Source organism: Haliotis rubra, unplaced genomic scaffold, assembly GCF_003918875.1.
Source record: "Haliotis rubra isolate DU_JTF1 unplaced genomic scaffold, ASM391887v1 Scf165, whole genome shotgun sequence".
NCBI lineage: Eukaryota > Metazoa > Mollusca > Gastropoda > Lepetellida > Haliotidae > Haliotis > Haliotis rubra.
This window is the reverse complement of record NW_025765614.1, coordinates 1,720,291-1,747,879: the sequence shown is the minus strand read 5'-3', so window position 1 is coordinate 1,747,879 and position 27,589 is coordinate 1,720,291. Positions and strand designations below refer to the sequence as shown.

Below are 27,589 nucleotides of genomic sequence, written 5' to 3'. Positions count from 1 at the left end.
GCAGACACAAGTACCATTACCAGATATATGTGTGTGTGTGCGTGCGTGCGCGCGTGTGTGTGTGTTTCGCTTTCGGCAGTGACAAAACTGGAAGAGTGCTAATATTGCCTTGAATTATACCTTCACATTCACATCTTTGAACATAACCATAGATAATGAATGTTATCACAGGGAATAGATCCAAAAGCTTCAGAAATAATACGGAATGAAGAAATGGTAAAATCATTTGTACCTCATATTATTCGTCTAGAGGCATAATACAAAAATTATATAGATTTAGAGATCGTATGTTTCTTTTTATAAATAAACTCATTTCCTTCATATATTAGTCTAAAGAAGGTGAGCAGTGAGAAAGTTTAAACACATAGATTTTGATAAGTGATTTATTACCAATCATACGAATACTAACTTGAACCTTAAAAGATGAAGTCCGATTCATCATTCATTATATAAGGAACCAAGACAAAATTCTACGAAACATTTCCCTTAAATCACGTACATGATTGGCGGCAGAATATCCAGAGGAAAGCAAACTTAATGTATAAATACATGTATACTCTGATGGGGCTTGTTATTGGAACGATTGCATTATTCGATTTGACCACTCACGAAATTCGACGCCATAGGTTTTGTCCTGCGAGTACACAAGATTCTCCATCTCGAAATACCTCTGTATTTCGTCTTTGCACTCACTGTTGGTCTCTTTCCGTGTCTTCATTATAACGTCCTGAAATATGTCAAAATGTAAACATTATATACATTTTACGATATCATATACATGGTATCAAAATCGCATACCTGATATAATAAACAGCTACATAACAGCTTTGAAGGAATTTACAAGTTGATACGATGAACCAGGGATACAATTCCATCAATATCCTCCGCAGTCAAATTATTGCAAACCTCCTCACAAGATGCAGTTTCGCCTTTGCTGAAAACCATCGACAACCATCTACCCCCGAAAGTTGAAAGCAAACTTCTGAATATACAAAGGTGCATCGTATAAACACTGATCCGAACATTCACGAGTCATCTAAAAATACCTACACGCTAAGTGGAAAATAGGCGAAGGGCCCAAAACATTTCAAAGTATGCGTGCGTGTGCATGAGTGTGCACTAGAGGCAAAAGTGGAGAAAGGCTGACAACACCAAACAGACCCATGTGTGCGTGTGTGTGCGTGCGTGTATGTGAGCGTGCATGCATGCACTTATGCATCCTTCTATCAATCTGCACACTCATAATCTCGTAAAACAAAGTCATCATAATACTGGCATCCAATCAGTCTGTCCATATCAATCACCCATTAGTTCTTCTTATCACGCTGCGTGTAGTAGTATATACAATGGGGGTTCTGGATCACTTTTAACCAAAGCCTCTGCAAAGCCTTATTTCACAAGTAAGGCTTTGGTCGGACCCTTAGCTCTTGCTACCATTACCCCTACTACAAAAGTTGGGGGATGCGAACGCACCTCCTAGCCGCGCTACCGGGGGCATGGCTGGAGTGTGTTGGTATCCTGGGATTGCACCATCCAATACTGGGCTGCGTCTAACGTGCCGCTATGGCACTATTGTGCCGCTATGGCACTATTGTGCCGCTATACCATGTTTACCTCGATGAAACAGTTTAATGTGAATCGCCTATGATCTCTTTGGTGTTTGTAATAAAGGCTTGCCGGGCTTTTTTCACCCCTTGTTCTATGTACTTTTTTTTCTCGTCCTCGCTGATAGTAGACTTACGAGACTTGGATCGAATCTCTTGTTTCATTTTGTTATATTTTGTGAGTTCAGAGAGTATTGAACTAAACTCATCCTCTGAGATCTTACTGTCAGTAAGTGCCGTGGAAATACGCTCACTTACTGTGTTCAGTTTTGCTTCGGCCAGAACCCTGATCTCGTCGTGTTTCAATGCCTTACGATGCAGTCTACGTGATGCCAACTTAAGCACCAACCCTAACACCCCTGCCACCCCAGCTGTTATTTCAATGCCTAGCACTATAGGTGCAGCCACGATGGTAGCTAACAACCCAACACCTGCCGCTCCCAGCCCCATGCTGGTTGCCATAAGGGCAGCGTCCAGCTCCGGCCCACGATATTGAAAGCTCTATGGTACTTTTTACATAGTGCTTTACGTGTGTCGCGGTCTTGTTCTAGTTGACGTTTCACATCACATAACTGCCTCAAGCGGAACCCGTCTACGGTTTCCAGGGTCTTCGCTACTTCCTCTACGACTGGGTATAGCCCCATTCTGCGTGCCTATAATATATCTGGGGAAATATTTTTTAATTGGGTATCAGTTAATAACCGATCAACGTACTTGAAGTTTATAAGGCCTACATCCTCAGATAGGTGAATAGTGGAAAGGTCAATAGGTAATCCTTGGCTACCTACCCTAAATATCTTGGAGCTTATTAAGGGGGGCAGCAACCCCCCACTCGAGTCCCGTCGTATAATGATATTACAATGGTAGTCAGGGTTAAAGCCAACATGACCAAGTTCTATGCTCACCCCAGATAAAAGGCCCAATGAGTACTTCATACGGACGTTTTTTAAAAAGAGTATTATGATTAATGTGGAGCCTGGGGGCATAAACTTAGGAAATGGTAGGTCAGAGTATATCTTAAACGATAACTGTGCCGCCCCCTGGGTAGATCTAACATGTAACCAGGGTGATTTGGGATTTGGGAAATTCTAATTTCTTTAGCCGTCGGGTTGAAACCCCCCGAGCAAGATACCGCTGTTCTTAATTTCAGCGATAAACCTACCATCATGAAAAGACACGTAAGGTGTGGTGAGGGTTATGTTGAGCAACCATTCGGACTCCATAAAGTGGTTGTGTAGATTTCTCATAAAGTCGTCTGGCAGGCTCATCAGCATGTACACACCACCTATTAATTGTAGGACGTACAAGGCGTCTTCCGAACCAGGCTGATCGAATCCCTCTAGGTCCCTGAGTGTGAGTTTGGGCAGATGATCGGCCATTGCTGCCCGCCTATACACGTTGTCTTTTAAGTGTAGGATGTATGAGCCACCTTCCTCACCAGGCTGATCGAATCCCTCCATGTCCCCTAGGTCGTTAAGCGTAGTGTTGGGACGATGACTGGTCATTGCTATAATACTATTACGATATAATTTCCAACTGGTTTTCTGATAATAGTTCAGGGGTTAACTTCACCCCCATGAAGTGTATGTTGTCAGGTAGGAAGATCTTGGTTAGTGATATAGTGTTTTCCACGATCACGGTGACACCCCTGCAGACTGGTGTTGGAGCCGACACCCACCCGCACGCAAACTGTGCAAACGTGATACTGGTGTCGTTTCACCCACCCAAGTTTGATCCCCTTCACGATCTCGACATCATTCCCCGATGGTTCCCCTAGGTAGACTTTGATGATCAGTGCTGAGTTCGCCGGTAGACTCTCTAGTATCCTGACCACGCCTTCAAATTCAGACACCAACCGTAATGTCTCGTTTTGCATGCCCGCTTTACTCGATAGCATGTGGGCTGCCATACTGGCGACTGGCTGATGACTACGCTTACGTCTCTGAGTCGACGTAGTTTCACGAGCAGGGTTCCGCCGTTGTTAACGACTTTGTTTAGGTGGTTGTTGTCTTTGTTATCCGTGAACACGTAGGGGGAGCCGCCCAATATTGAGAAACCAGTCGTCTTTATCAGGTAACAACACCCACTTGTCATCTTCGGTGAAGACGAGTGTATATGGCGTGTTTCGGGCGACGGTAGTGCTCTCAACATCGTCTAAGTCGAAACAATTTGCCCCCGAACGATGGGTATATTATCCAATTATCATTACCGGTGGTGACTAGGGTGTACTTAGTGTTGACTACCGCCTTTGAGGTATCTACTATATCACCTAGGGCTCCACCGGAGGGGACTTCAACGCTTTGTAAATGTTGTTTTTCAGCTGCAAGGCGCATAATTTCTACCATCTACTCTGAGCCGCCGAAAACCGCTATGTGTCCCCTGGAGGTCGGAGATCCCCACATTGACGCATTTTTTCACCCCGGCCCTTGTGCGCTGGTCATTTTATGTGAAGCGTTGCTTGCTGAGGTATCCTATATTCACGGGATTATGATTTATATCTAACAATCGATATTATCAGCTCAGGTATGTTGCCCTGAGTCAACCTCTTATACTGCCGCGGTGAAAACGACTCTCGGTTCTACCGTCGTTGTATTTCTCCGCTTTCACCGCACGGCTCTCAGTATAGTGGAAGGTGACCCCCTTGAATGTTGTACGTTGTGCTCACCTGACCTAGATGAATGTACAGCCTCGGTACGGTACTAGGTCGGGTAACTTCGTGCCTGTGACGGTTGTTGTTGGTTTTATCTCGTCAGGTGATATACCGAAGTGTCTTCGCCAATGGCCGGCCGAGCCTCAAGGAGTTTCTTCCGTTGTTGATTAACACCACTGTGCCGCTTTGAGTCGTTCATCTTGGAGTCTGGCTCCCAGGGTTTGAAGACCTCATCGCTTAGCTTGCACACGCTGTAGTAGCCGTATTTCAGTTATCTGGCTGCGAAGTTCCACTCTAACGAACAGCTTATTGTTGCTGGCGCTGATGTTAGTCCATTGCGGGTAGGTAGGTGATATCGCGAGTGCGACTTCGAGTTGACCGGATCGACGATTATCGATCGGGTATACCAGCTGAACGGCCTCACCGCCGCTATTCCTGGAAGTGTTATGTACATGTTAGAGTATATATGCTCATTATATAATAGTTTTAAAATGTATTCCAAAGGAGGAGCATCCTCGCAAGGAGTGTCTTACTCCCCTGAGTGTTTTAATTCTAAACTGGACATAGATTTCACCCATGAAGATCGCGGGTTGCTGATGGATGTATTTCAACGCCCAGCTTTTAGATGTGTTCAGCCTGTATAAATTTTCGGTGACTAACGCTAAAGGTAGTTCATGCTTGGTTCAACAACCCGATGCAGTTCTGGCAGAATCAACTCAACTTCGCCGTGTGGTGCGCTTACAACGGGTGTGGTGTGACATTGACCGACACTGCGGCGGGGACCGCTTGAGTCAGTCTGTGTTCAAGTTCCACGGTACTACCAGGTCAGGCGTATCCTTAAAGAAATCAGCGTCCCGCCCCATTACAGGACAAATGCATGGAACCCATTAAACAACAAGTAATGATAGGCGGGCCTACGAACGTATTTGCAACGAATTCGAACTTAACCCGAAGACGGATTGGCGTTTGCCGGGGCTGAACCACGGATTGGGTATCCCCATCGTTCACCAAATGCCCCTTTGTGGAAGCCAGCAAACTGCTTGGTGAAAGATTGGGATACAAGTCGTATCATCTCTTCACAACCAACGAGTGGGATGACCGTTACATGGCTTTCAATGCCAACAAGGAGTACAGAGTCTGAGGTTTGATCAGGGAGGGGCAGCGGATGACTGGAAAGTTTATGTTGGACACGTCGAAAGGGTTTACTCTCGCCGGCACTGAACGCTTAAACGACTCGATTCTGAACGTACGTGTGGGCGGTGTTGGGTGCGCAGACGCAAACGCGTTCCAGTATTATCGGTAAGGGGACTGCTTTTACGACGCCAGAAACAGTTCGTTGTCAACGTAGAGGATGCTATCAATGCTCCAGTTGATCTCCCGAGTGCCATCAAACGCTACCAAGACGTGTTTGGAATATGCCAGGTCGAAAGTCGACTACGTGTTCGACGTGGGGTTGTACATGGCTCCGAGTGATATGCAAAACTGAGAGTAAAGTGGTGGGCTACAACAACGAAATAGTTGTAGCCACGGCGGACCAAAAGTTGGGCGTCAACCCTCGATGTCAATCGTCCCCACGTCCCACCACCCACGACCGGTGAAACGGGTATAGTGGCGCCACCCCGGAGCCTAGGGTTCAACCAACACCCCTGTGGGGTGGCCCCCACAGCCTGAACACGTTCAGCAGCACATCGATCGTAAAACAGCCCTGGTGGTTGGTGGGGTAGCTTTGGGGCTTATTTGGTTAAAAATTTCTTAGCCGCTACGTACACCAAACCCACCATGGCGACAATGGCTGCCCACAGGTTTTGACTAAGCCACGTGGCAGTTTTAGCCAGAGCACCCAGCAGCCACGAGACGATGCTACCCAGGATGCCGGGTAGGGCTTCGGCAGCCTTACCAGCCAGTTTAGCCAGGGCCTCCCCGAGTTTTTTTATCCACTCTTTGACACCACCTGTGGGTGTTGGTGTGGGGTACCCCACCGCCGCCGGCAGGCGTCAGTGACACCACCAGGGTTGATATGATGAAACCCAATGCAGTCAGAATGCTGGCGATGGTGATGCCTTGCTCCTGTGGAACAGTATCCGAATCCTGTCAGCTAGCGTGGTGTCTTCATTTAGGGACTCGATCGATGGTTTCCCGTGACTCTACTGATCTGTGATCGAGCGCTTCCCGGTTGAGGAAGCGGATTCCAACCGAGTCCGTCTCGCTCTTCCAAGTTTTTATTCTCTCCTCGATACGACGTTTCATATCACCATCCGCTTCGTGAGTTTTATTTTCTCGCGAGCCATGTGCCCTCATCGATTTCGCTAAGTTTCCCATGTTGTTCACGAAGTTCTCCATGCATTATGTTTCCTTGTTTCGCCTAGGCCTCGCAGTTCCCTCAGGGGAAATTCGAGACCCGGCAAGGGTTTGTCATGGTACGTGGTCAATAGTTTTGATACTGTCTGACGTTTCTTTAGCATCCCCAGTATTGGCCCTGGCTGCTTGCAGATCTTGGACGGCCTTCGGGAAGCTTTCTCCGCCAAGCCGCCGTAATCTATGAAGCCTAGTTCATCACGGATCAGCTGACCCCATGGCGACTGGTGAGTGTTGACAAAGCATACGGCTTCCGCCTTTTTATGATATCGACCCCGGGTGAGCCTTCAATCGCAGCGTGCCCTTCTTATCGACGGTAAACTTGGCATAGTCCCTTCCCAACGGCTTGATGTTGTTCTATTTTCAACTGCGTTGTAATAATAATCGTTGACAGCTGGCTGTATAAGTTCAGTACTTAAGGGTTAGTGAATGAAGTCTCCTGCTCGTCGAATGCCTGGGCACTATCATCCCACATATCATCCATAGGTATGTACTCTGCCATTATTTAGTATTAAAATATATTTCATTTATATAACAATGTACGGTAGAAAACTAGATCCTTTCTCGAAGATCAAGAGAGCCTCTAGGTGCCAGAGCCGTGCGCCAGTCGGTGACCATCACCAACAATCCCAGCAAGATAGACCAGAATCAAACTCTGCTGGTTAGATTTCCAAACCTTGGTGAGAATGACCTCATTGTACCAGGCACGGTTCGATTTATGCTCAACCTCACGCTGACTCCACCAACGACAAACGTGAGCTTAGTGCGCGAAACGTAGGTCGAGCCATCATCATCAAGAAAACCACCATCAAGATCAGCTGTAACGAGGTGCTGAGCATCGACGATGTTTAATGCGGTTTCACTGCTACGGGATCTCTGGAAAAGCGAGGGGAGAACGCGTCAATGACGTGTACCAGGGTATCAGCAAATCAACCCGGGTCGCGCATAGGGTATGCCTTCACGCAAGAACAGCTAGACAAGATCAATGGACGGTGAAAAGGCCATCGCTCATCGCCGCATCGAAACCGGTTCTATGCGTCACGCTTCGACTTCGAAGTTGCTCAGATCGGACACGCCGGGCCAGTTTTACCAGGCCGCTACTGGGTGATAGGGCTTGAATACGAGCTAACGCTTAACGACTACAGCAAAGTAGTGCGTACGCCGAACGGTGATGAGGCCAGTTACGCCATAGACAACATCTCTGAGTTCGACATGGTCACTAGCCCAGAGCTGGCCAGGCAGGTTCGAAGCCAGTACTCGGGAAGATGGCCATCCTGTACGACCGCAAACTGAGGCATAGATCAGTCGTGTCACGAGATAAGAGAGCTTAATAATTGTGTGGAATATCAACCTGAACGTGCGGCGCCGATCGATGAAAGGCATCCTGGTCGTCCCAGTGGAGGATTACGAAAGCCGTCCGAGGGACAGCGAAGTTTTTCAACCCCGATTGAAAAGGTGGAAGTGACCATCGAGGGCGTGCCCAACCAGTTGTTCAGTCATGGTATGAGGCCATACCAGCAGTGGATGAGATAAAAAGCTACCAGCCAAACAACACCCACATAACCAAGGACCTGGACTATCCTCCGTGAAGATCGGTGAATACCTGACCACCAAGTACTCTATGGTTGGACATGCGATCCACAGATGACGATAAACTACACGGTAGCGGACGCCGCGATAGACAATGGCAGCGAGGGATTACTATCCAGATTACCAAGAAGGCTCAAACCCGCTGGTAAGTTGAAATTATATCTGTACGCTATTATGGACGCCAAGAACTTAATATAGACAATGGGAGATTCGTGCAGGCCATCTACTGGATTTTGCCCCTCGCGGCAAGCCACTGCCTGCCAGCAAGCTATTGCTACCCCCTACGACTCCACACTGCGCCATAGTGTGCGGGCAGACGGGCTGGCGGGAAGACCGCTTTCGTGTTGGATATGTTGGAGGGTTACTACAAGGATGTGTTTGATAACATCGTTATCATGTGCCCTACTCTGAGCATGAATAAAACGTACACCGGAAAGACCTTTGCGATGACGGACCCGGACGCATACAAAGTCTGACCGAACACGCCTACAGGACTGGCTTGAAAGCTCTTCACGAGAAATTTAAAGGAACCGACGCTGTTCATACTGGATGACTGCAGCTTAATCGTGAGATAACAAAAAGAGAGATATGCTATCGTACCTGGTCTTCCCGCCGCCGGGCATCGCAAATCACAGCCCGCTGGGTACTAACGCGAGAAGTTCAACTCGGTGTTGAAAGACCTCAGGGAGCAGACGCGATGGGTGGCCTTATTTCACTGCAAGGACAGGGATTCGTCTGAGGAGTGTTTGAGAGAGAACGATGTGATGAGCAAATTAGAACGGGAACGGGTGAAGAAACAGCTCATTGAAACTAAACACGCCAAGCACTCGTCGCTCAAGACCGACCAACCAGTAGCATATAGGGTGTTTTAGCTTAGCAATGCTTAGCAAATGCTTAGCAAAGCTTAGCAAAGCTTAGCAAATGCTTAGCATTTAGTTATAGCTATGGTATTTGAAGTGTTCGTCGCGCAACTTAACCTTCATTTCCCTGTGTTTTTGCCTGCATAGGGTATTATATAGTTAAAACCAAATCTTACTTGTTATATTATAAGATGGAGTGTGGAGGAATTGCTCGAACAATTGTTGGTACCCCAATCACCACAGGTGGACGATGGCGTGCAAGCGAGAGAAACTGGTGGCGTTGGCTGCTTGGTGGCAAAGCCAAACATTACTTTGGGGAGTACACCCAGATAAAATTCACAAAATGACAGCCGAAGAAATCGGGATAAGCTGTACGCTAGATACGAGTCCCGGCTCGGAGCAGATGACAAAGACAATAGGATCGGCTATGACCCAGATATACACTGGTATTGCGTCATACTTCCTTCCCATTCCCCAGAGCGTCGGCTTTTACCCGTGGGAAGACCTTGAGAAAGACCCTTTTATCGAACACGCCTTTGAGCCTCATTAGCTGCGAGCTGTACCACAAATATGGTATGTTTGTTAGCCCCGGTGACGGCGGCGGCAATTATCACGGCAAAGCATTGTCAATTTGAGAGGAAAAATAATAATAATAGTATAGATGGATGCACAGGAGACACCACACCTGGAGGAAACCTCCAGGGAGGAGACCCCACAACTGGCGGAAACCCCAAAGTTGGGGGAACCCCAACCCCCTACAGTAACCAGGCAGAAGAATCCTAAGAGAGTAGCTGCTGGTAAAAAACGGTGGTGTAACCAACATAAAATTATCAGGGTGACTCACCCGGAGCGTCTCTTGTTAGTTGTATGCGCAACTGCTGCCGTGGCTATCTCGTGGTTATATACACGACACACAGGAATCCCAGGGGAGGGAGACCTACACAGGAATCCTAAGGATTCCGGTGAGGGAAACCTCTCTCCCACACAATTAGAGGTCGACCCGCATAGTCATGTTATAATTTAATATTTTTATATATCATATACATAATGTCTGAGGGGAAAACGTTCGTCGTAACGACGATACCACGCCACAGTGGTCGCCAGTCTAGCCAGGGATACCGGTTGAAGAGCCAAACTGGTGCTTAAACAACCAACTATCAAGCTAGATTTCAACCTGCAGGATATGGGGTATGCTCATAATGAACCTTGGTATGGCGATGGCTACAAAAGACATCCTAGTAAAAACAAGGGATACCTACCTGAAAATATTATTATGAAGTAAAGATGGCCACCTATAGCTATGATGGTCGGTGGGCGTTAGTGGAATGCCCTCCTGGCATTTCCGGGAGTAATTTCCCTCTCAGAAACTACGAGAGTCACACGCGGCTGAAATACAGGAAGAGAGGAAGTTGATCGATCTCGCTTATTGAGAAAATTAGCAGGCTGCCCAATCCGAAAGCACGCTAAAAACGCCTCCAGAGGATCGATTACATTAACGAAACAACTCAGGCGTAGAAAACCATGCCGTTCAAACATTCCAGACACGCATGTTGACGACGCAGCGAAAGAATACTACTTACTAACTGGTAAAACAGTTGCAACCACTCAATAAACCCACACTCGCTCCAGTACTACACACCATCCAAGGGGCAAATGGACCGTGAACTGGTATTCATAGCGCTGGGTATAGCAGCGACTCGTTGGTTGCAAAACAATTAGACTAAGTAACTCATATAAGTATGCTAAACATGAGACCTGCTCCATACCGATGCGAATACATACTTATGGGGAAGACCGAGGCCCTGTGGTGGTAGGGAAATGCAGGACTCAGGGTAACTGTTGTTTCCTACATGGGAAGCCCTAACTACGTGTGTGTCCTGTGTGCGGTATAGGGGGTTAAAGGGCACTACTGTCTATGTAAAGCTCACGGGGCGAACGTAGTCAGACATCACCATCTACGAGAATAAAAGACCTTACATAAAAGAACGTAGGCGACTTCTCAAGATAGCGGGCTCTAAAGGCTACAGTGTCCCAATTAGGAGATTATACACACCTCACGTTATAGCCATGTTTGTGGAAATTGAGCTCAAGGGGAAGGGGTTGCCTGAGAAAGCTGGCAGATAGATGTGGGGAAAAGTATAGATATCAGTAAGTCCTCAAACCCATGATTATTAGGGAAACTATGTATAAGGGTGCTCGTTTACAAAATCATGGTAAAAGTAGGGTTTGATGTGCCATGGGCTGGGCAATAACTTGGAATTACTTTGATGGTGGGCGAGTAGATGCATGGGGATATAGATATACTTGTTGACGACTCGTTGCAAGTAATACAAAACACCCTACTATGCTGCGCATATTCCGGGTGGGTTGAGGGAATAATCGATAAGGTGTATCTTGATTTTTTACCTTACGGTGGGCCAATTAGACATTGGTTCTCTTAGGTGTGTACGCAACTATGGCCACTGTTGGTGAACTTAAGCGGTGTAAAACAATTAAAAAGCTCAAGCAAAACAGCTTGGATTCACGGGTTATTCAAACCTGGGAGAGCCGGGTTAATCGCATTGTTATCACATACCCCCGTGCAGTTAAAACCTCCCACTGTAAAACAATTGAAAGTTCAGGCACGTGATTTGGGGTTAGGGGGATATTCCCGAATGAGAAAGCCACAGCTTGTAGAACTGTTACGGCAGAATAGAGCTGTCGACCTACAGTTCGTGCGCACTGAGCGTGCTGTAGGCAACTATTTGAGAGGCTGGCGTATGCATGTTGATAGGAACATAGATATCGCAGATATCAAACCTCTGATAGCTGATAAGGTCAACCAGGAACTAACCCAGTCTAGGGAAGTATCAAATTTCAAATCACAGTTAAAATGTCACTCGATAAGCAAGTGGGGGAGGTGTCACTGAGCACGTTCAGCCTTACTTCCGGGGGTAAACAAGAGGTCGTGACCCATATAGAGACCATTGACGCATCAATCGATACTAGTTTTCAGCAGATAAGAGAATACCTAGAACGCTACACACACATTTGGGGTCCGGGTGGACTGTAGATAAAATCCAATAATGTCTATCTAGACATAGCTAACTACGTGCCGTTCAGAGGCGGGTCATACCCTAGACTTGCCTCCCCTACTATAGGAAAAACATGCCATAGTCAACGTCAGGAATAGAGGAGACGATTGCTTGAGGTTAGCTATCAGGGTCAGCCTTGTTTCCAGCTGGCACTAATTCGAACAGGCCTCTAGTTATCCCCAAGACGATGGGCTCAACTGGGATGGTATAGATGAACCCACCCCATATCCCAGATAACTAAAATAGAAAACAGAATAATCTAGCTATAAAATGTCTTTGGGCACGAAGGTAACACAACAATAGTGCACAGGGTCAGCCCAGTGGTGGGGAAACCCCAAGGGGAACCCCCTCGTAAGTTATCAATATATTCATGATCCAGCTGAGGTGACAAGTACCACTACGCTTGGATAAAACACTTTAGCAGGCTGTTGTATGACCAATCGGCACACAGAGAAAAGACCCACTTCTGCGAACGGTGCCTACATGGCTTCACACGAGCTGATTTTATTAGAATCCCACCGGGAGGATTGCGCTACAGCGTGGGCAGGGACGGCTATACGAGTCGACATGCCTAAAGAAGGTGACAATATCCTAAAATTCGGTAACCACAAGAACCAAATGTCTGTGCCTTTATATCATATACGCCGACTTTGAAGCCTTGGTTAAACCAGTTGAGGTTGTTGGGGTACCCCCACCACACTCTCAAAACACAGGAGCATGAAGCCTGTGGGTTTTGGATACATTGTCGTCCGTTGTGATGGGAAACGAAAGCTCCCGTAGTGTATAGGGGCCCTGACGCGGCTGAAAGGTTTCTAAAGCTTGTTTGCAGGAGGAAGAAAAAATTATTAGGAATGCACTGTATAGAGTCGCTCCCATGCGTATGACCTGAGCCGACAGGCTAGCTCACGCCTGTAGCACTAACTGTCACGTGTGACTCCACCACTGAATGGTGATTCGCGAGAGACTACCGCCACCGCAACCGTAAGTATAGGGCGCGGCTCACAGCACGTGTAACCTCAAGCTTAGAATCAACCCTAAGACAATAAACATCCCTGCTGTCTTTCACAACTTGAGAGGGTACTGACTCTCACTTAATCATGCAGGCAATCGCGAAAAATCGATGGTAATATAACGTGCATCCCCAACAACATGGAGAGATACATCTCCTTCAGCTTAAACGGCCTTAGGTTCATAGATTCAGTACAATTTCTATTGTCTTCATTAGACAGTCTGGTCAAGCGCCAACGATACCTTCCTATCACCGACCGATACACAGACACCGAGACTAGACTCCCTGCTTATGAGGAAGGGTGTGTACCCCTATGAGTATTGATGGATAGTTGGCCCAAGTTCGCTGAGACCAGACTACCCCCATCAGAGAATTTTACAGCAATCTGACAGACTCGGAAATATCCCAAGATGATTACCTCACATGCTATTAATGTATGGAATAAACTGGGCCAGGGTGAACCTGGGGATTATCATGACCTGTACTTGAGGACAGATGTACTGCTGTTAGCCGACGTGTTTGAGACGTTTAGGCGGACGTGTTTCAAGCAGTATAAACTCTGACCCCGCATGGTATTACACCAGCCCAGGTCTGTCGGGGATGCCTTGGGTTTAAAAAGACCGGAGTTAAGTTGGAATTGCTTACAGATTATGATTATGCACCTATTCATTGAGAAAGGCTTGCGAGGTGGGATCTCCATGGCAACCAAGCGATACGCGAAAGCAAATAATCAATACGTTAAGGGCTACGACCCTAGCAAGCCAACCAATCACATTCTCTACTTACCCTCGACGCCAACAACCTGTATGTTGGGCCATGAGCCAGTATCTACCCACAGGGGGTTCTGAATGGCGTCACAGGAGGTCGATGTTATGAGCATCGCACCAGATTCGAATAAAGGTTATATCCTCGAGGTTGACTTGGAATACCCTAAGGCATTACACACATCACACAACAGCTACCCCCTGGCCCCTGAACGTGATGAGGGTTAACCCAGACTGGATGTCTGAGTACCAACATAACTCTGTTAGGTGGGCGCAGACAGACGTTGAAAACCTGTTCCCAACTTAACAATGAATAAGACCAAAGCAGCATCGTTCACTATCGCAACCTACAGCTGTAAATCCTGTCGTTGGGTATGAGGCTGACCAAAATACACAGGGTGCTCGTGTTCACCCAGAGCCCCTGGATGGAGCCTTACATCGTGAATGAACACAGACCTCCAAAAAGCTTGCCACCAGTGACTTTGAGAAAAATCTCTATAAGCTCATGAACAACTCCGGTGTTTGGTAAGACTATGGAGAACCTGAGGAAACGCGTGACCGCGAAGCTGGTTCGGTCGAATGAGGAAGACAAGCTCAGGAGACTGATAGCCAGTCCGCATTCAACCGTAGCAAAATATTCACCGATGACCTAGTTGCCCCTGGCCATATGAAGAAAAGCCACATAAAAATTCCAACCGGCCTGTTTACGTGGGGATAAGCATCCTCGATTTTATCCAAACACCTGATGTACGACTTTTACTACAACGAGCTCAAGAAACAGTACGACGACAGGTGTGAAGTTCTGTACACTGACACGGATTCCTGCTGATGGAGATCTCGAACCGAGGACGTGTACGTTGACATGAAAAAACACCTCGATTTGTATGACACCAGCGACTACCCTAAGGGCCATGCCATACACAGTACGGTAAATAAAAAGGTCCTAGGTAAGATGAAGGACGAGTGTGCTGGCACGCCCATAGCCGAGTACATAGGGTTGAGGCCTAAGATGTACTCCATACTGAAGGCCGACAATGGTGAAATCCGGAAGGCTAAGGGTGTTAAGAAGTATGTGGTGAAACAACACATCAAACACGCCAGATTCAAGGAAGCCCTGTTCAAGACCCGTACCTTTAGGCATAAAATGAACACACTTAGAAGTGATGGGCATAAGATATACGGACTGACTATAAACAAGACGTCCCTGTCGCCTATGGACACTAAACGTTGGATAGCTATTGATGGGATAAACACGTACGCGTATGGACATGAGAAAATTGAACCAAGAACATAGATATAAATATCGGGACGACATGTCACGGAACCAAAGAAAGTTTGAGGCTATTTACTACAGCCCGCGTGGGTACTGGAAAGGAGCTAGCGCTGTAGATAAGCTAGCTAAAATGGCGCGAGTACCCCCGGAGGAGGCCAAAGCGTGGCTTGAAAAACAAGCCCTGTGGCAGATCTATTTGCCGGCACCACGCTACGTGCCTAGAAGGAGGTTCGGTATTAACATACCTAATAGCGTTCACCAGGCAGACCTACTGTTCCTACCCCACGACAAGAGGTACAAGTATGCCTTAACCGTAGTGGACGTAGCCAGTCGCTACAAGGAAGCCGAACCCTTGACCGCGAAAGATTCGGCCCAGGTAGCCAGAGGATTCGAACGCATATACAAACGCAGTCCGCTGACGTGGCCAACAGAGCTGCAAGTTGACCCCGGACGGGAGTTCATGGGTGACGGTCACAACTGCTAGCCAAACACGATACAAAGGTCAGGCGTGGCACGGCTGGAGCCCATCGCAGCCAAGCCATAGTTGAGAGATTTAATAGGACTTTGGCAGAGCGCTTATTCGGACATCAGTATGCGAGGGAGATGGCAACCCCGGGAAAACGATCGACTGAATGGGTCGCGAGGTTACCCAAGGTGGTGTCGGCAATCAACCATGAAGTCACCCGGCTCACTGATAAGAAACCGGCAGACGCTATCAAACTAAAATCAATAGTTGCAGAGCCGGCTGCTCCATTGCGTGGGAAGGAGAAACAGATACCAGATAGGGCCCTAGTGAGGTATCTATACCAGCCGGGGGAACACGAGGGTGATAGCCGTAGGCGAGCCACCGATCCTATATGGTCAGTCAAAACTTACAACATAGATAAAGTGGACATCAAAGCAGACGAGCCTAACTTGTACTACTTGAGGGATGGGCCAGGTAGGGGGTTTGTGAGAGAAGAATTATTGATCGTACCGTACGGTACAGTGTTACCTCCAGTCAACACGGCATAGCGGTGTCCCATTACTTCCCCCATGCCCCCGGTAGCGCGGCTAGGAGGTGCGTTCGCATCCCCCAACTTTTGTAGTAGGGGTAATGGTAGCAAGAGCTAAAGGTCCGACCAAAGCCTTACTTGTGAAATAAGGCTTTGCAGAGGCTTTGGTTGAAAGTGATCCAGAACCCCCATTGTATATACTACTTGCTTGTTAAACTCAATTGGGCTTCAATGTACATCAATTAGGCTTCATATTTTATGTGTTTACACATTTCACCTTGTATAAGCTTCTACCAATCAAATATAGAGAAAGTTGTATGTCCACGGAATTATCTCACTTGGATATATGTCTTTGGCGACAAAATCCAGATAAAATATTGCTGACAGTGACGTAAAATAACAACAAACACACATAATTCGTGCAATGCAGATGGCTCGGTTTAGAGGAACGTTTGCATATTTCAGACACGATTGCTAATGTGACACATGCAGAATCTATTTTGTGAATCTGCATGACAAATTGTAAAGTTAAGTCTAATATGATAGGACAGAAAAACGAAATTGACTGGATGAATATATTCATGATAAAGATGGTACAACATGATGCTTTATATCGCTCACCTCGTGTTTATAGTGTGTGCGTACATTTCCTTCACATTCAACGTATCTCGGTGAACGCAAACCGTCGAGACTCACATTTCATACATTCAACGTACCTCCGTGAAGGCAAACCGATGAGACATACATTTCGTACATTCAACGTAATTGTTCCTTTGTGAAGACTATCAATGAGGCACACATTTCGTACACTCAACGTACCTCCGTGAAGGCAAACTAGTGAGACACACATTCCATACATTCAACGTACCTCCATGAAGGCAGACCGATGAGACACACACTTCATACATGCAACTAACCTCCATGCAGGCAAAACCGATGAGACACACTTCATACATTCAACGTACCTCCGTGAAGGCAAACCGATGATGCACACATTTTAGTACATTCAACGTATCTCCGTGAAGGCAAAACCCATGAGACGCACTTTTCATACATTCAACTTACCTCCATGCAGGCAAACCGATGAGACACACACTTCATACATTCAACGTACCTCCATGAAGGCAAACCGATGATGCACACATTTCGTACATTCAACGTACCTCCGTGAAGGCAGACCGATGGGGGCACACATTTCGTACATTCAACGTACCTCCGTGAAGGCAAACCGATGAGACACACACTTCATACATTCAGCGTACCTCCGTGAAGGCAGACCGATGAGATATACATTTCGTACATTCAACCTACCTCCGTGAAAGGCAAACCGATACGACACACATTTCGTACATTCAACATACCTCCGTGAAGGCAAACCGACGAGACACACATTTCGTACATTCAACGTACCTCCGTGAAGGCAGACCGATGAGACATTCATTTCGTACATCCAACCTACCTCCGTGAAGGCAAAAGCTGATGCGACGACACACATTTCGTACATTCAACGTACCTCCGTGAAGGCAAACCGACGAGACACACATTTCGTACATTCAACGTACCTCCGTGAAAGGCAGACCGATGAGACATTCATTTCGTACATCCAACCTAAATGTTCCGTGAAGACAAACTGATGCGACACACATTTCGTACATTCAACATACCTCCGTGAAGGCAAACCGATGAGACACACATTTCGTACATTCAACGTACCTCCGTGAAGGCAGACCGATGAGATACACATTTCATACATTCAACGTACCTCCGTGAAGGCAAACAGATGAGATACAATTCCGACTGTTCAAACAGAACAAGGATTATTTGGTCAATGAATAGTGAACATGTCTTGAACATTATTATCAACATGACATTACAACATACGTCCTGTACCAAAAAATTAAGCTTACTCGAATATCTTGTAACCATGCGGTAGAGAATGAATTACAATCAGTAATGTGTTAAACACCTTAGCTCTGTGCAAAATCTGGAAATTTCTCGAAACATTTTTCAGCTACAATCTTCAGGATTTCGGTCGTCCCACTGTGGACGTCTCTGAAGCATTGAAGTGCAGGTGCTTCCAGTTTGGAGATGTATTCCCGAGCACAACTTTCCACCAGCTCAAATTTGCCCAGAAAATTACAAAACTCCCGACCTCGGGAAGCTTCCATCCTCTTTTGAAGGTCGGTCCTCAATTTGTGATTTTTGGTATCTAGAAAACAAATATATAAATACATATGCCTGTCCCTGTATTCCTCCCCGAGGTTAAACTTACCATTTGAATAGACACACGAGAATTTCCTAAACAAATATAATCAAAGGACACATGTTTCGATTGGTCTAGCCAAGTTAATGCAAGATACACAGTGTTTGACTGGCGGGCAAGCGGGCTGCATCGGCGTGATTCACATAGACACCTCGTGCATGGACGACACCCTTTAAGAAATATATGTATCTGTCTCTTCGAGGGAGTTGTTCATTAACTTGTCCGTAACACAGATGTGCCCATGTTGATGAACTTCGGGACAAATATCATAACAAGAGCTTTTTCCACAAACGAAAATCTCCCAAATGATACATAAATGCACTTACAAAGGCAAGGGCTTTGGTGTGTGTGTTTTTCTATTTGTTTACTTAAAAGAACAGTTGTGGAATGTATTCATACCTGAGTAACCTTGAGCAGGGCCTAGATTTTCGAAGCACTCTTAGCGCTGAGATAGTCGCAAAGTGCCATACATTATCATTAACTTACGACGATTCTGGCGCTAAGAGAGCTTCGAAAATCTGCGCCCTGAACTTTTATAGAACTCTGCCCGGCTATTATGTAATTGGATGGTCTGTTGATCAACGCCGCACTCAGCAATATTCCAGCCATATGTCTCTAAAATAATGAATCCAGTGATCAACATCATGAACATCATTCTACGCAACTGGGATACAATGACGTGTCAACCAAGTCAACCAATCTCGTTAGTCGCCTTTTACGACAAACATGGGTTACTGAAGACCAATTCTAACACGTATCTTCACGTGTATGTGAAATATTTTTAAACGTTTTTAAACGTCAAATTGTGCAATCTACATACCCGGTTGTCTCTCTTCTGCGGTTTTGATAAGCTCTGTGAAAGACCGTCTAGCATCGCTATAGAGATTGTTAATTATTGGTGGAAACTTGGTGTCATCACAGCGTTGTCCAGTCGTCAAGGCAGTGACTATGTTGATAAACTCGGTAACCATCTGTCAAAGTATCTCCTTCATAAAGGAAATTGTTTTACTGAACAATCTAGTTACACTTATAAGATTACGTATATACACCATTTGAGCTAAATGTAGTAAATCCGACTGTATATGGAACGCCTTCCACAGCATTGTCCCTTTCAGGTGGCTATTTCGTTATTAATATTTGTTTATGTGTATTCCTGAATTACAAAGCTCAATTTATCTTGTATGGCAGGAATATTGTTACGAGTGCAGTTAATCCCCATTCTCTGATGTACCTGCAGAGCCATCTGACGCTTCTCTGAGGCTGTTTGTGGAGGATCTTCTCCGAGATCATGCAACTGCTTCTCTGTCTCAAGGAGTTTGCGGCGCACATCCTCCTTCAGTTCCGGTAACAATTTCTACAACACGTGGTCGCAGAGAAAAAAATGATGAGACAAATGCAGACAACGTCTAAGCACTGTGAAATGAACCACGAATTGGTTGACTCTCTGGGATCCATTTCATGGAGCCAAGTTTGAGATTCATCGACTTTTTGACCTGTGTTGTTGACTTACTGCGACCTACGCATTTCCAGTCTGATGAATAAGTAGATCATTAAATCAACAACAACACAAAGAGATTGTTTATGTGTTACTGTGGGGGATTAAGAAAAGTATCAAAATCAAGAATAATCCTTGTTGAATGAATTCCATAGTCCACGTGCAATGTTTGGGTGTGTAGGGTTTGTGTTTCGAAATCCTACGATCACTGGTTGTCCCTTTTCAAAGCTGATCTCATTAACCATATCATTTATATTGAAAGCTCGTGGTCCTCAACTGTCAAGTGAATCTAAAGGCCTGGCAGTGTAATTATGAGGAACGCTGTGTAAATGCGTGAAGATATATGTACCCCTAAAATTATACACACCTTGATGTGTTTCTTCAGCTCACGTGACAGCCGCTCGGATAGGTTGGGGATGCCCCACTGAGAAGGTCGCAAAGCGCTGGAAAATATGAAAACATTACAATAGCTCTTTATTAAATCAAATGAATGTTTCAATACGCCAAGTGTTTCTGTAAATGGCGGCGGCCTGAGAATAATCGAATCACGACCAGAAAATCCAATGATCAACAGCATGAGCATCGATCTGCGCAATTGGGAACCGATGACAAGTGTCAAAGCTAGCCAGCGAGCCTGACCACCTTATCCCGTTAGTCGCCTCTTACGACAAGCATGGGTTGCTAAATGTTCATTCTAACCCGGACCTTCACCGGTTATACCCGAAATGAAATTGAAGTAGACAATAAAGTGCAGTCACAACAAGTGTGGTATAGATAAACTGGTCTGGCGTCTCTAAGCCGTACATGTGTTTTAATTCTAGATGTACAAAGTCGACATATGTTGCATTTTATTGGTATTAGTACACTACCTGAAATGTCTGTGACTTCTGAAGAAATCTTCTTCTACATCCAGTGCATGTTTCAAAGACTGGCCTTCCGATATAGCCTCCTGACCTCGACACTTGACAATGACGTAGCCCTTGGACAGTGTGAACTCCATGTTGTTCAGGATCCTAATCACACTGGTCTCGGCTCCCTTGTCCAGCAAGTCCGGCTTAGTTAGAACCCCTGAAGAGATTCATTTTACCCGTTTGCTACATATCGAAAGCATGTAATCAGCACTTGTAGACGAAAGTGAGTGAGTGAATGAGTTAGGTTTTACGGCGATTTTAGCAATATTCCCGCAATATCAAGGCGGTGGACACCAGAAATGGGCTTCCCACATTGTACCCACGTGGGGAATCGAACCCACCTCGCTTCGGCGTGACGTGCAAACACTTTAACCACTAGGCTACCCCACCGCCCCTGCAGACGAAAGCATCAAGATACACTAAACATAATCAGTTCGTAATTATAGCTCTGAAAACAACCAAAGCTTAAACCCATCATCATCATATTTAAAATATATATCAAAGTATAAAGTCTAACGTAGACATCAATGTAATTTTAAAAAATACAAATAGTTTGGATCGGCCTTTTACAAATCAAACCAAACGGCATGACGTACCCAAAGTTCTTCCACCTTCGTCATCAAATTCCTTTGCCATTTTGAGCGCTTCACACGTGGCAATATCCACATTACACTGTAGAACAGCAAGGATGATGGTCTCCTGGCGTTCAATATATTGACGGATCATATTCTTAATCTGAAAAGTAAAATAACTGAATTATTGTTGCTGTAAATTATTGATAGTTTAAACGTTGAACTAAGTTTGAATGGATATATTCCCAAATTCTTTTTATTGCTAAGCGGATGTAGATAGAAGACGCGAGGATGGGCAACTATTCATATGAAAATTATTCTGATTGGTTGATTAGATGTTCAAAATGGCAAAAATAATGAAACATCTCATATAATATTCGATTCAGTGGATTACATTGTCACTTCGCCATAAATAGTCACATAGCTTCCCATGTTTTAACAATCCTTTAAATAATATGTTCTCAATCAAATTTCGATAACAGTCGGCAGGAAAATGTGTACACTATAATTCGCCTGATTGAATTATATGTTTTGAATATGAGTATCACTGTGATGACATCTTACCCTCGCTTCGATATCAAACGGCTGACCCTCGACAGCGTTTCTTGCGATACCTGGCAGGTCTATGACGGTAAGGTCAGGGACATCTGATGACGTCACTTCCAGGGTAATGAGTTCATCACTAATTCCCGTGGCACCATCTGTCATTTCCGTTTGTGCTGCAGGCATGGGACATTGTAGTTAGCAACTTTCCACACTCTGTAGATTCTCATTTAAACAGCATCAGAACCTTGCAGTTTGGTTGGTGAGAAATATAGACTTATTTGTTTCCATAGCAACATACATAGTAATAAGATATAAACAGTCATAGTTGATTCCATTTCATTTGATATTACTATATTTAAAACTCAGGAAATGCTACAGTTCCTGAAATTGTTGATCAATAAATGCTGACGAAAACACACTCAGAACAATGTTTATCTGTTTTACAACCTTTCCGCACAAGGTCTCCAACACTCTCTCTGTTCAGGATGACTTCCTCGTGGGGCATATCATGCTTGTCCTTATACATTATCTTTCCCTCCCACTTGTCCTCATCCTCTGAGTGCTTCATCCGCATCTCCAACGGGCACCTTGTCACAATACCTACAAATACGAATGCACACTATGTGTCTTTCTTTACTTTAAGTTCTTTAATTTTCAGATGTGTGTTAATTCCTCGAAAATAACCTGACTAATCAATACTTGTAAAGGTCAATGTTAAAGTCACCCCAGGCCATTTGTAAACAACACAAAGTTGTGCATGACGTTCTTCATAATGACCAAATTAGTTGCAAGGTGTTTTAACAATTGGTAGACTCAGACATGTTCAAGGGACTATTGAACTTCTCCAACCTGTTTCAGTCTTTCAACAGACATCTGACGTGAGTTACATACAACATATATCTGGAAGATGGCTTATGTCTTCAAAAGTATCAAATCCTCTGTCTCAGCTGACATACATGTACATTTGCCTTCGGTACGCCGATGTTGACATCGTTGTAGGTGTGTTTTCCATAACAAATGTTTTGTTAAAAGGTGAAGATCATCCGTTTTGTATCCCTTGTGATGAGAGAGTCACAGTCAAGCATCTCCTGCTTGACTGTGTAGAATTCTCCATCATAAGGGATAAATATTTCAATGTTAAAACTGTTAAGGATCTTTTTAATACTGTTCATCTTCATTTAATTCTTGCTTTTTTAAATGAAATTGATTGAATTAATGAATTGTGATAATATGTTCTGTATATAGATGCATTTTAATGATTGGTAGTTTAGATTAGTAACTTGTATTGTTATTGGCTGTACCCTCAAAGGGGGTTAAAGTACTGTAAAATTATTGTCCCCCTAAGAGGGTAAGTAAGTCCCAAAACACTTCAAGTAAATTTAAGTCTACCAGGTTTTAATCGTACTATTTTGTCATTTTAATGTATGGCTAAATCCCAGTATAAACGCCAATGGCTGAAGGGATGATATAAATCCAGCTAGGGTCCATGCAGGTAGCAAAGGTACTGTAAGTCCCCATGGTCCCTAGTATGGTGATCTACCTTCAGTTGTTGGCGATCTATTGCCTGTTTTTATCTTGTATTGTCCTTTTGTGCTATTAGTTTTAACCTCTCTTTTAAATCTAATTGTGATATTCTAGTTGTTTTACTGTCCTTCGATGACAGGTTTCATAATACAAATGTGTACACATATTCCGTTTCAATGTAAAATGTTCTCGTCACGATATGGCTGAAATATTGCCGATGTGACGTTAAATATTAACTCACTCACTCACTCACTCACTCACTCATAACAAATGTCTAAGAAACCCGTTCAATACGCTTTCTAGGACAACTGACTTGAGGTTTATAAACTTGCGTTAGACTATTCACAAATAATTCTATTCTCTGTGTCAGCAACATGTGAAACCAGGCTTAGTCTCACAAGTGTACATAGTTCAGTGGGCTTCTAGGAAATCTGGCTTGAGGTATCAGACACCTTAAGGATAACTTATAAACTTTTGGTAAACTATCCACAAATAATTCTGTTCTCTGTGTTGTTATCACGTGAAACCAGGCTTAGTCTTAGTTTAGATACAAGTGTACATAGGTACTTTCCATATACTAGTACGCGGTGGGCGAGCAGGCTAAGGCGCCAGACTAGTGATCCAGCGACGTTGACGTATCGAGATCGAGCCCACCTGTGACCGGGTGTAAAAACCTTTGTGTCAACTTTGTGTGCAGACTCTTTCAGTGTTGTCACAACCCCTAGTGTACAGTACACAACCCACGAATCCGTTGCTATATGACCACATGAATACGTGCAAACACCTAGTTGCGGGTACAGCAACGTGCAGTGAACTGGGACAAAGTACTATGTGTCCAAGTCCACCCCACTGTGAATGGGTACCTCGTTAGTATGAGAAAGCCACAATAACTCGGTGCCCCCTGTGGCTACAAGAGCTGTGTACTCCCCAGGGAGTTGAGATTGATGATATGATGTGCCGTTGAGATTGACATCCAGTGGTCGAGGGGAAAATACCAGCGCCTTGAGCATGCACTAGTTGCCTGGATATGTGCGCTATATAAATATCCTACAATAATAATATAATAATACTGATTTACCATTAAACGTCATTGCAGGTGTGTTGTTTGTAACAACCTGACCAGAAACACAACTTACCCGTTCCTCTTGGAAGTTGAACGCCAGAGATTGCTTCAAGAACAGAGCTCTTGCCGGCACTCTGGTCCCCGATGACGGCGACGGCTGGAAGGTTGATGTCTCTGTCCAGACCATACCCACGTAGTTTGTCGACCAGGTCTATCAGGGGGCGCACCTCAGCGTCGAAGGACGAGGCTAGGGCTTTTGTTTTTCCCTCTGGCGACACTATAGTTTTTGGCTCTGTGGAACGATTGTAAATATATCAGTAAGAGATTGCATTTAGCGCCACTTAGCACGCGTAGCTACGTTAATTACACAATCATAAGCACGTAATGGTCAGTGCCGTTGCATCTGTATTGAGGACAAAATACAAAGCAATTAAGATTGCTTGATAAGAAAACTCCTAAAATTGAAGCGTTTCTTATATAACGTTTTGGCACAATGTGGACTGTCTTGAAGTTTTACAATGAAATGACAACGGGGGTACTGCAGCATTGTTTGGTGACTTTCTAATTAAGGCTGATTAAGAAAAACCCTTATATTTAAATGAATTAGCAAAATGTTTCGGCGAACCGCCTCCTACTTTCCCTCAGAATTAATCATGTCTATATTTATTTCATCTCCCATTTAAATAACTGATTCTATTTCTCAACCTGGTACTTTAACTCATTCTGTTGTTCAGTGGTGGTCTAAGGGAGCTAACTCGGGTAAAAGAAGCGTCAGTGTAAAACGATAATGTTCAAAATCAGGGATAATGCGTGGCTGCTCAGTGGAGTGTCGTTTCAATGCTTTTGATTTATGAACAGCTATTTGATGGACCACCTAAATTGTGTGGCAGTCCTCGGTGAATGGCAAAGTAGATAAACCACGTGAAAGATGTATGGATTTAATCCCTACTCAACAACCTGCAGCTTTATATACACAGGTACATGTGTGGGTACACGTGATGGTTGAGCAAGGCGAGCAGCACAGCTCACTGACAATTTACATTAAAAGATAGTGCAGTATCACGCGGGGTGGGAAGTCAATATAATTTGATAACCGTTAATAAGAATTCGTAGATACACTGCAGCCTACAAGGTGTATTGTCACAATCAACGCTTGGGTGTTCGATTCAAGTGGACAATTCCAAGAATCATGAAGCCATATTCCTGGAAATCTATTGACGTCATGCCGCGTTTCACCGCCCTGGCAACAGTTGCTACACGGCAGGGCGTCATGACATGAGTAGGTGAAATATTTGACAGCCAGTGTACGAGTTGCCTGTATAAAAGTGGCAAATGTTTAGAGGGGTCAAAAGGGTGGACATAAAAAACTACATTCCATAAATGGGTAAGGTTTATCGTTTTCCATTGCTTCAGTACACTCTGTGAAGGTTTTGACTGTAGTGTGTTCAATTGTATATTACAAATATATTTGAATCAATGCAACCTGTAAAATAATTATATTATCTGAGACTTATTTGTTAATAATATAGAACTATTCTCATACGAATGGATTATTTCGCTGTCCATTTATTATTTGGAAATTGTTGCAGGGTGATCTCGTGACTTCCCAACGATAGTACAAATGTCTCCACCCCTACTAGCGCGTGTTTGTTATTCACATGCTCTGTCTGTCTGTCTGTCTGTCTGTCTGTATGTATGTATGTTAGGTGTGTCATAGTAATATGGACGGTCGCCCGAGGTGATGCAGATTTGCCGCTCTGATTAAACCCACCACGAGCACCTGATGTTGATAACTATGATACATAGTCAGGGCGGACCGGGATTCAAACCAACATATGCCCGGTGTTATGACATGACATTCCGCTGCACAGCGAAATGCGCCGCCTACTCCTGCCTACTCCTGCCTACATGAGTACTATGCCAGGAACATTGGAAACCTCTGTCTGCAATCTGTCTTGCTATTTACATTTTTGCCTTGAGCGAACGGGATATTTATGGTAAAAAACCTATTTGTCTGCATGCTTCATGCCATTCGATTGTGACATTTGGATTTCTGGCTGTTATAATATGTGCTACTGCCAGATACATGCATTTGTGCATTGGTGATTGTACAAAGTATTCCTGTGATTTTAAATTTATTTCGACTATTTGTACTGATCGTGAGTGGTTATTAACTGATTTTATAATGTAGTTTCGTAACTGGATTTAGAAATAACTATCCTCTGTGAGAAACTTTGTAAAAGATTTAACGAATATAATAACTAAAAACAAAAAAAAGACACATATAAATGAAGCCAAACAAAATTACGTAGAATACAAAAGAGGTTACGTTGAAATCTTTTCGGAAAATTGTATGAAACAAATACCTACTTTTCTTGTTTTCGTACCCGTTGCAGTTAGGGAAACAAGAAAAAGTAGGTATTTGTTTCATACAATTTTCCGGAAAAGATTTCTACAGAAATATTTTTTGTAACTATTAATTATTTCCCATTTGTGTCAGTTGATGCGTGGTATGCGCCCAGTTAGTTGATTTGATTGACAGTTTGCACTAACAATCTCTCCTCGTCCTCATTAAGTAGATGCTGTACAGTGAGTACAGTGAGTTCAAATGATCAAAATAACAGATTGTCTGATAAATACTCGACAAGGTTACACTTCCCAACTACATATATCTCACCAACTTACTTCATCTAAGCCTACGTATTTTTAACATAAATGAAGCTTATAAACGCCCTGGCTTATAATATGTAAATGAGGAACATAACGGACCAAAATACACACTCAAAATGGTTTTGCTACTACGTCATAAAGCATGTCGATTCTACTGATCCTTACCTGTATTGTCACGCGAGGATGTCGTCTGACTCGAATAACCGTTCTTCTTCCTGTGTCTCCCCATCCTATTTGTTGGGTTTCTTCGGCCTGTGCTTTCTGGCTTCCCCCAAAACGTTCGGACAAATTTAACACAGTTTGCCCTAAACTACAATGAGCAGGCTCTTTAGCAGCCGCTGTTTCATACAAGAATATTTTCGTTGAAATAT

General features: G+C 44.5%; 1 protein-coding gene across 1 annotated transcript; it reads right to left on the bottom strand.

Moving 5' to 3' along the window:
- Positions 1 to 622: 622 nt before the first annotated feature.
- LOC124271998 (interferon-induced GTP-binding protein Mx-like) lies at positions 623 to 27,589 on the bottom strand. Its single transcript, XM_046707170.1, has 11 exons — positions 27,384 to 27,589; positions 24,622 to 24,840; positions 22,409 to 22,561; positions 21,980 to 22,134; positions 21,440 to 21,578; positions 20,802 to 21,000; positions 20,300 to 20,375; positions 19,669 to 19,791; positions 19,258 to 19,408; positions 18,141 to 18,383; positions 623 to 727 (listed from the first exon to the last, which is right to left on the bottom strand). The coding sequence occupies exons 1-10, from the start codon at positions 27,445 to 27,447 to the stop codon at positions 18,142 to 18,144; spliced, it is 1,521 nt and encodes a 506-aa protein (XP_046563126.1). The 5' UTR covers positions 27,448 to 27,589; the 3' UTR covers positions 623 to 727; position 18,141.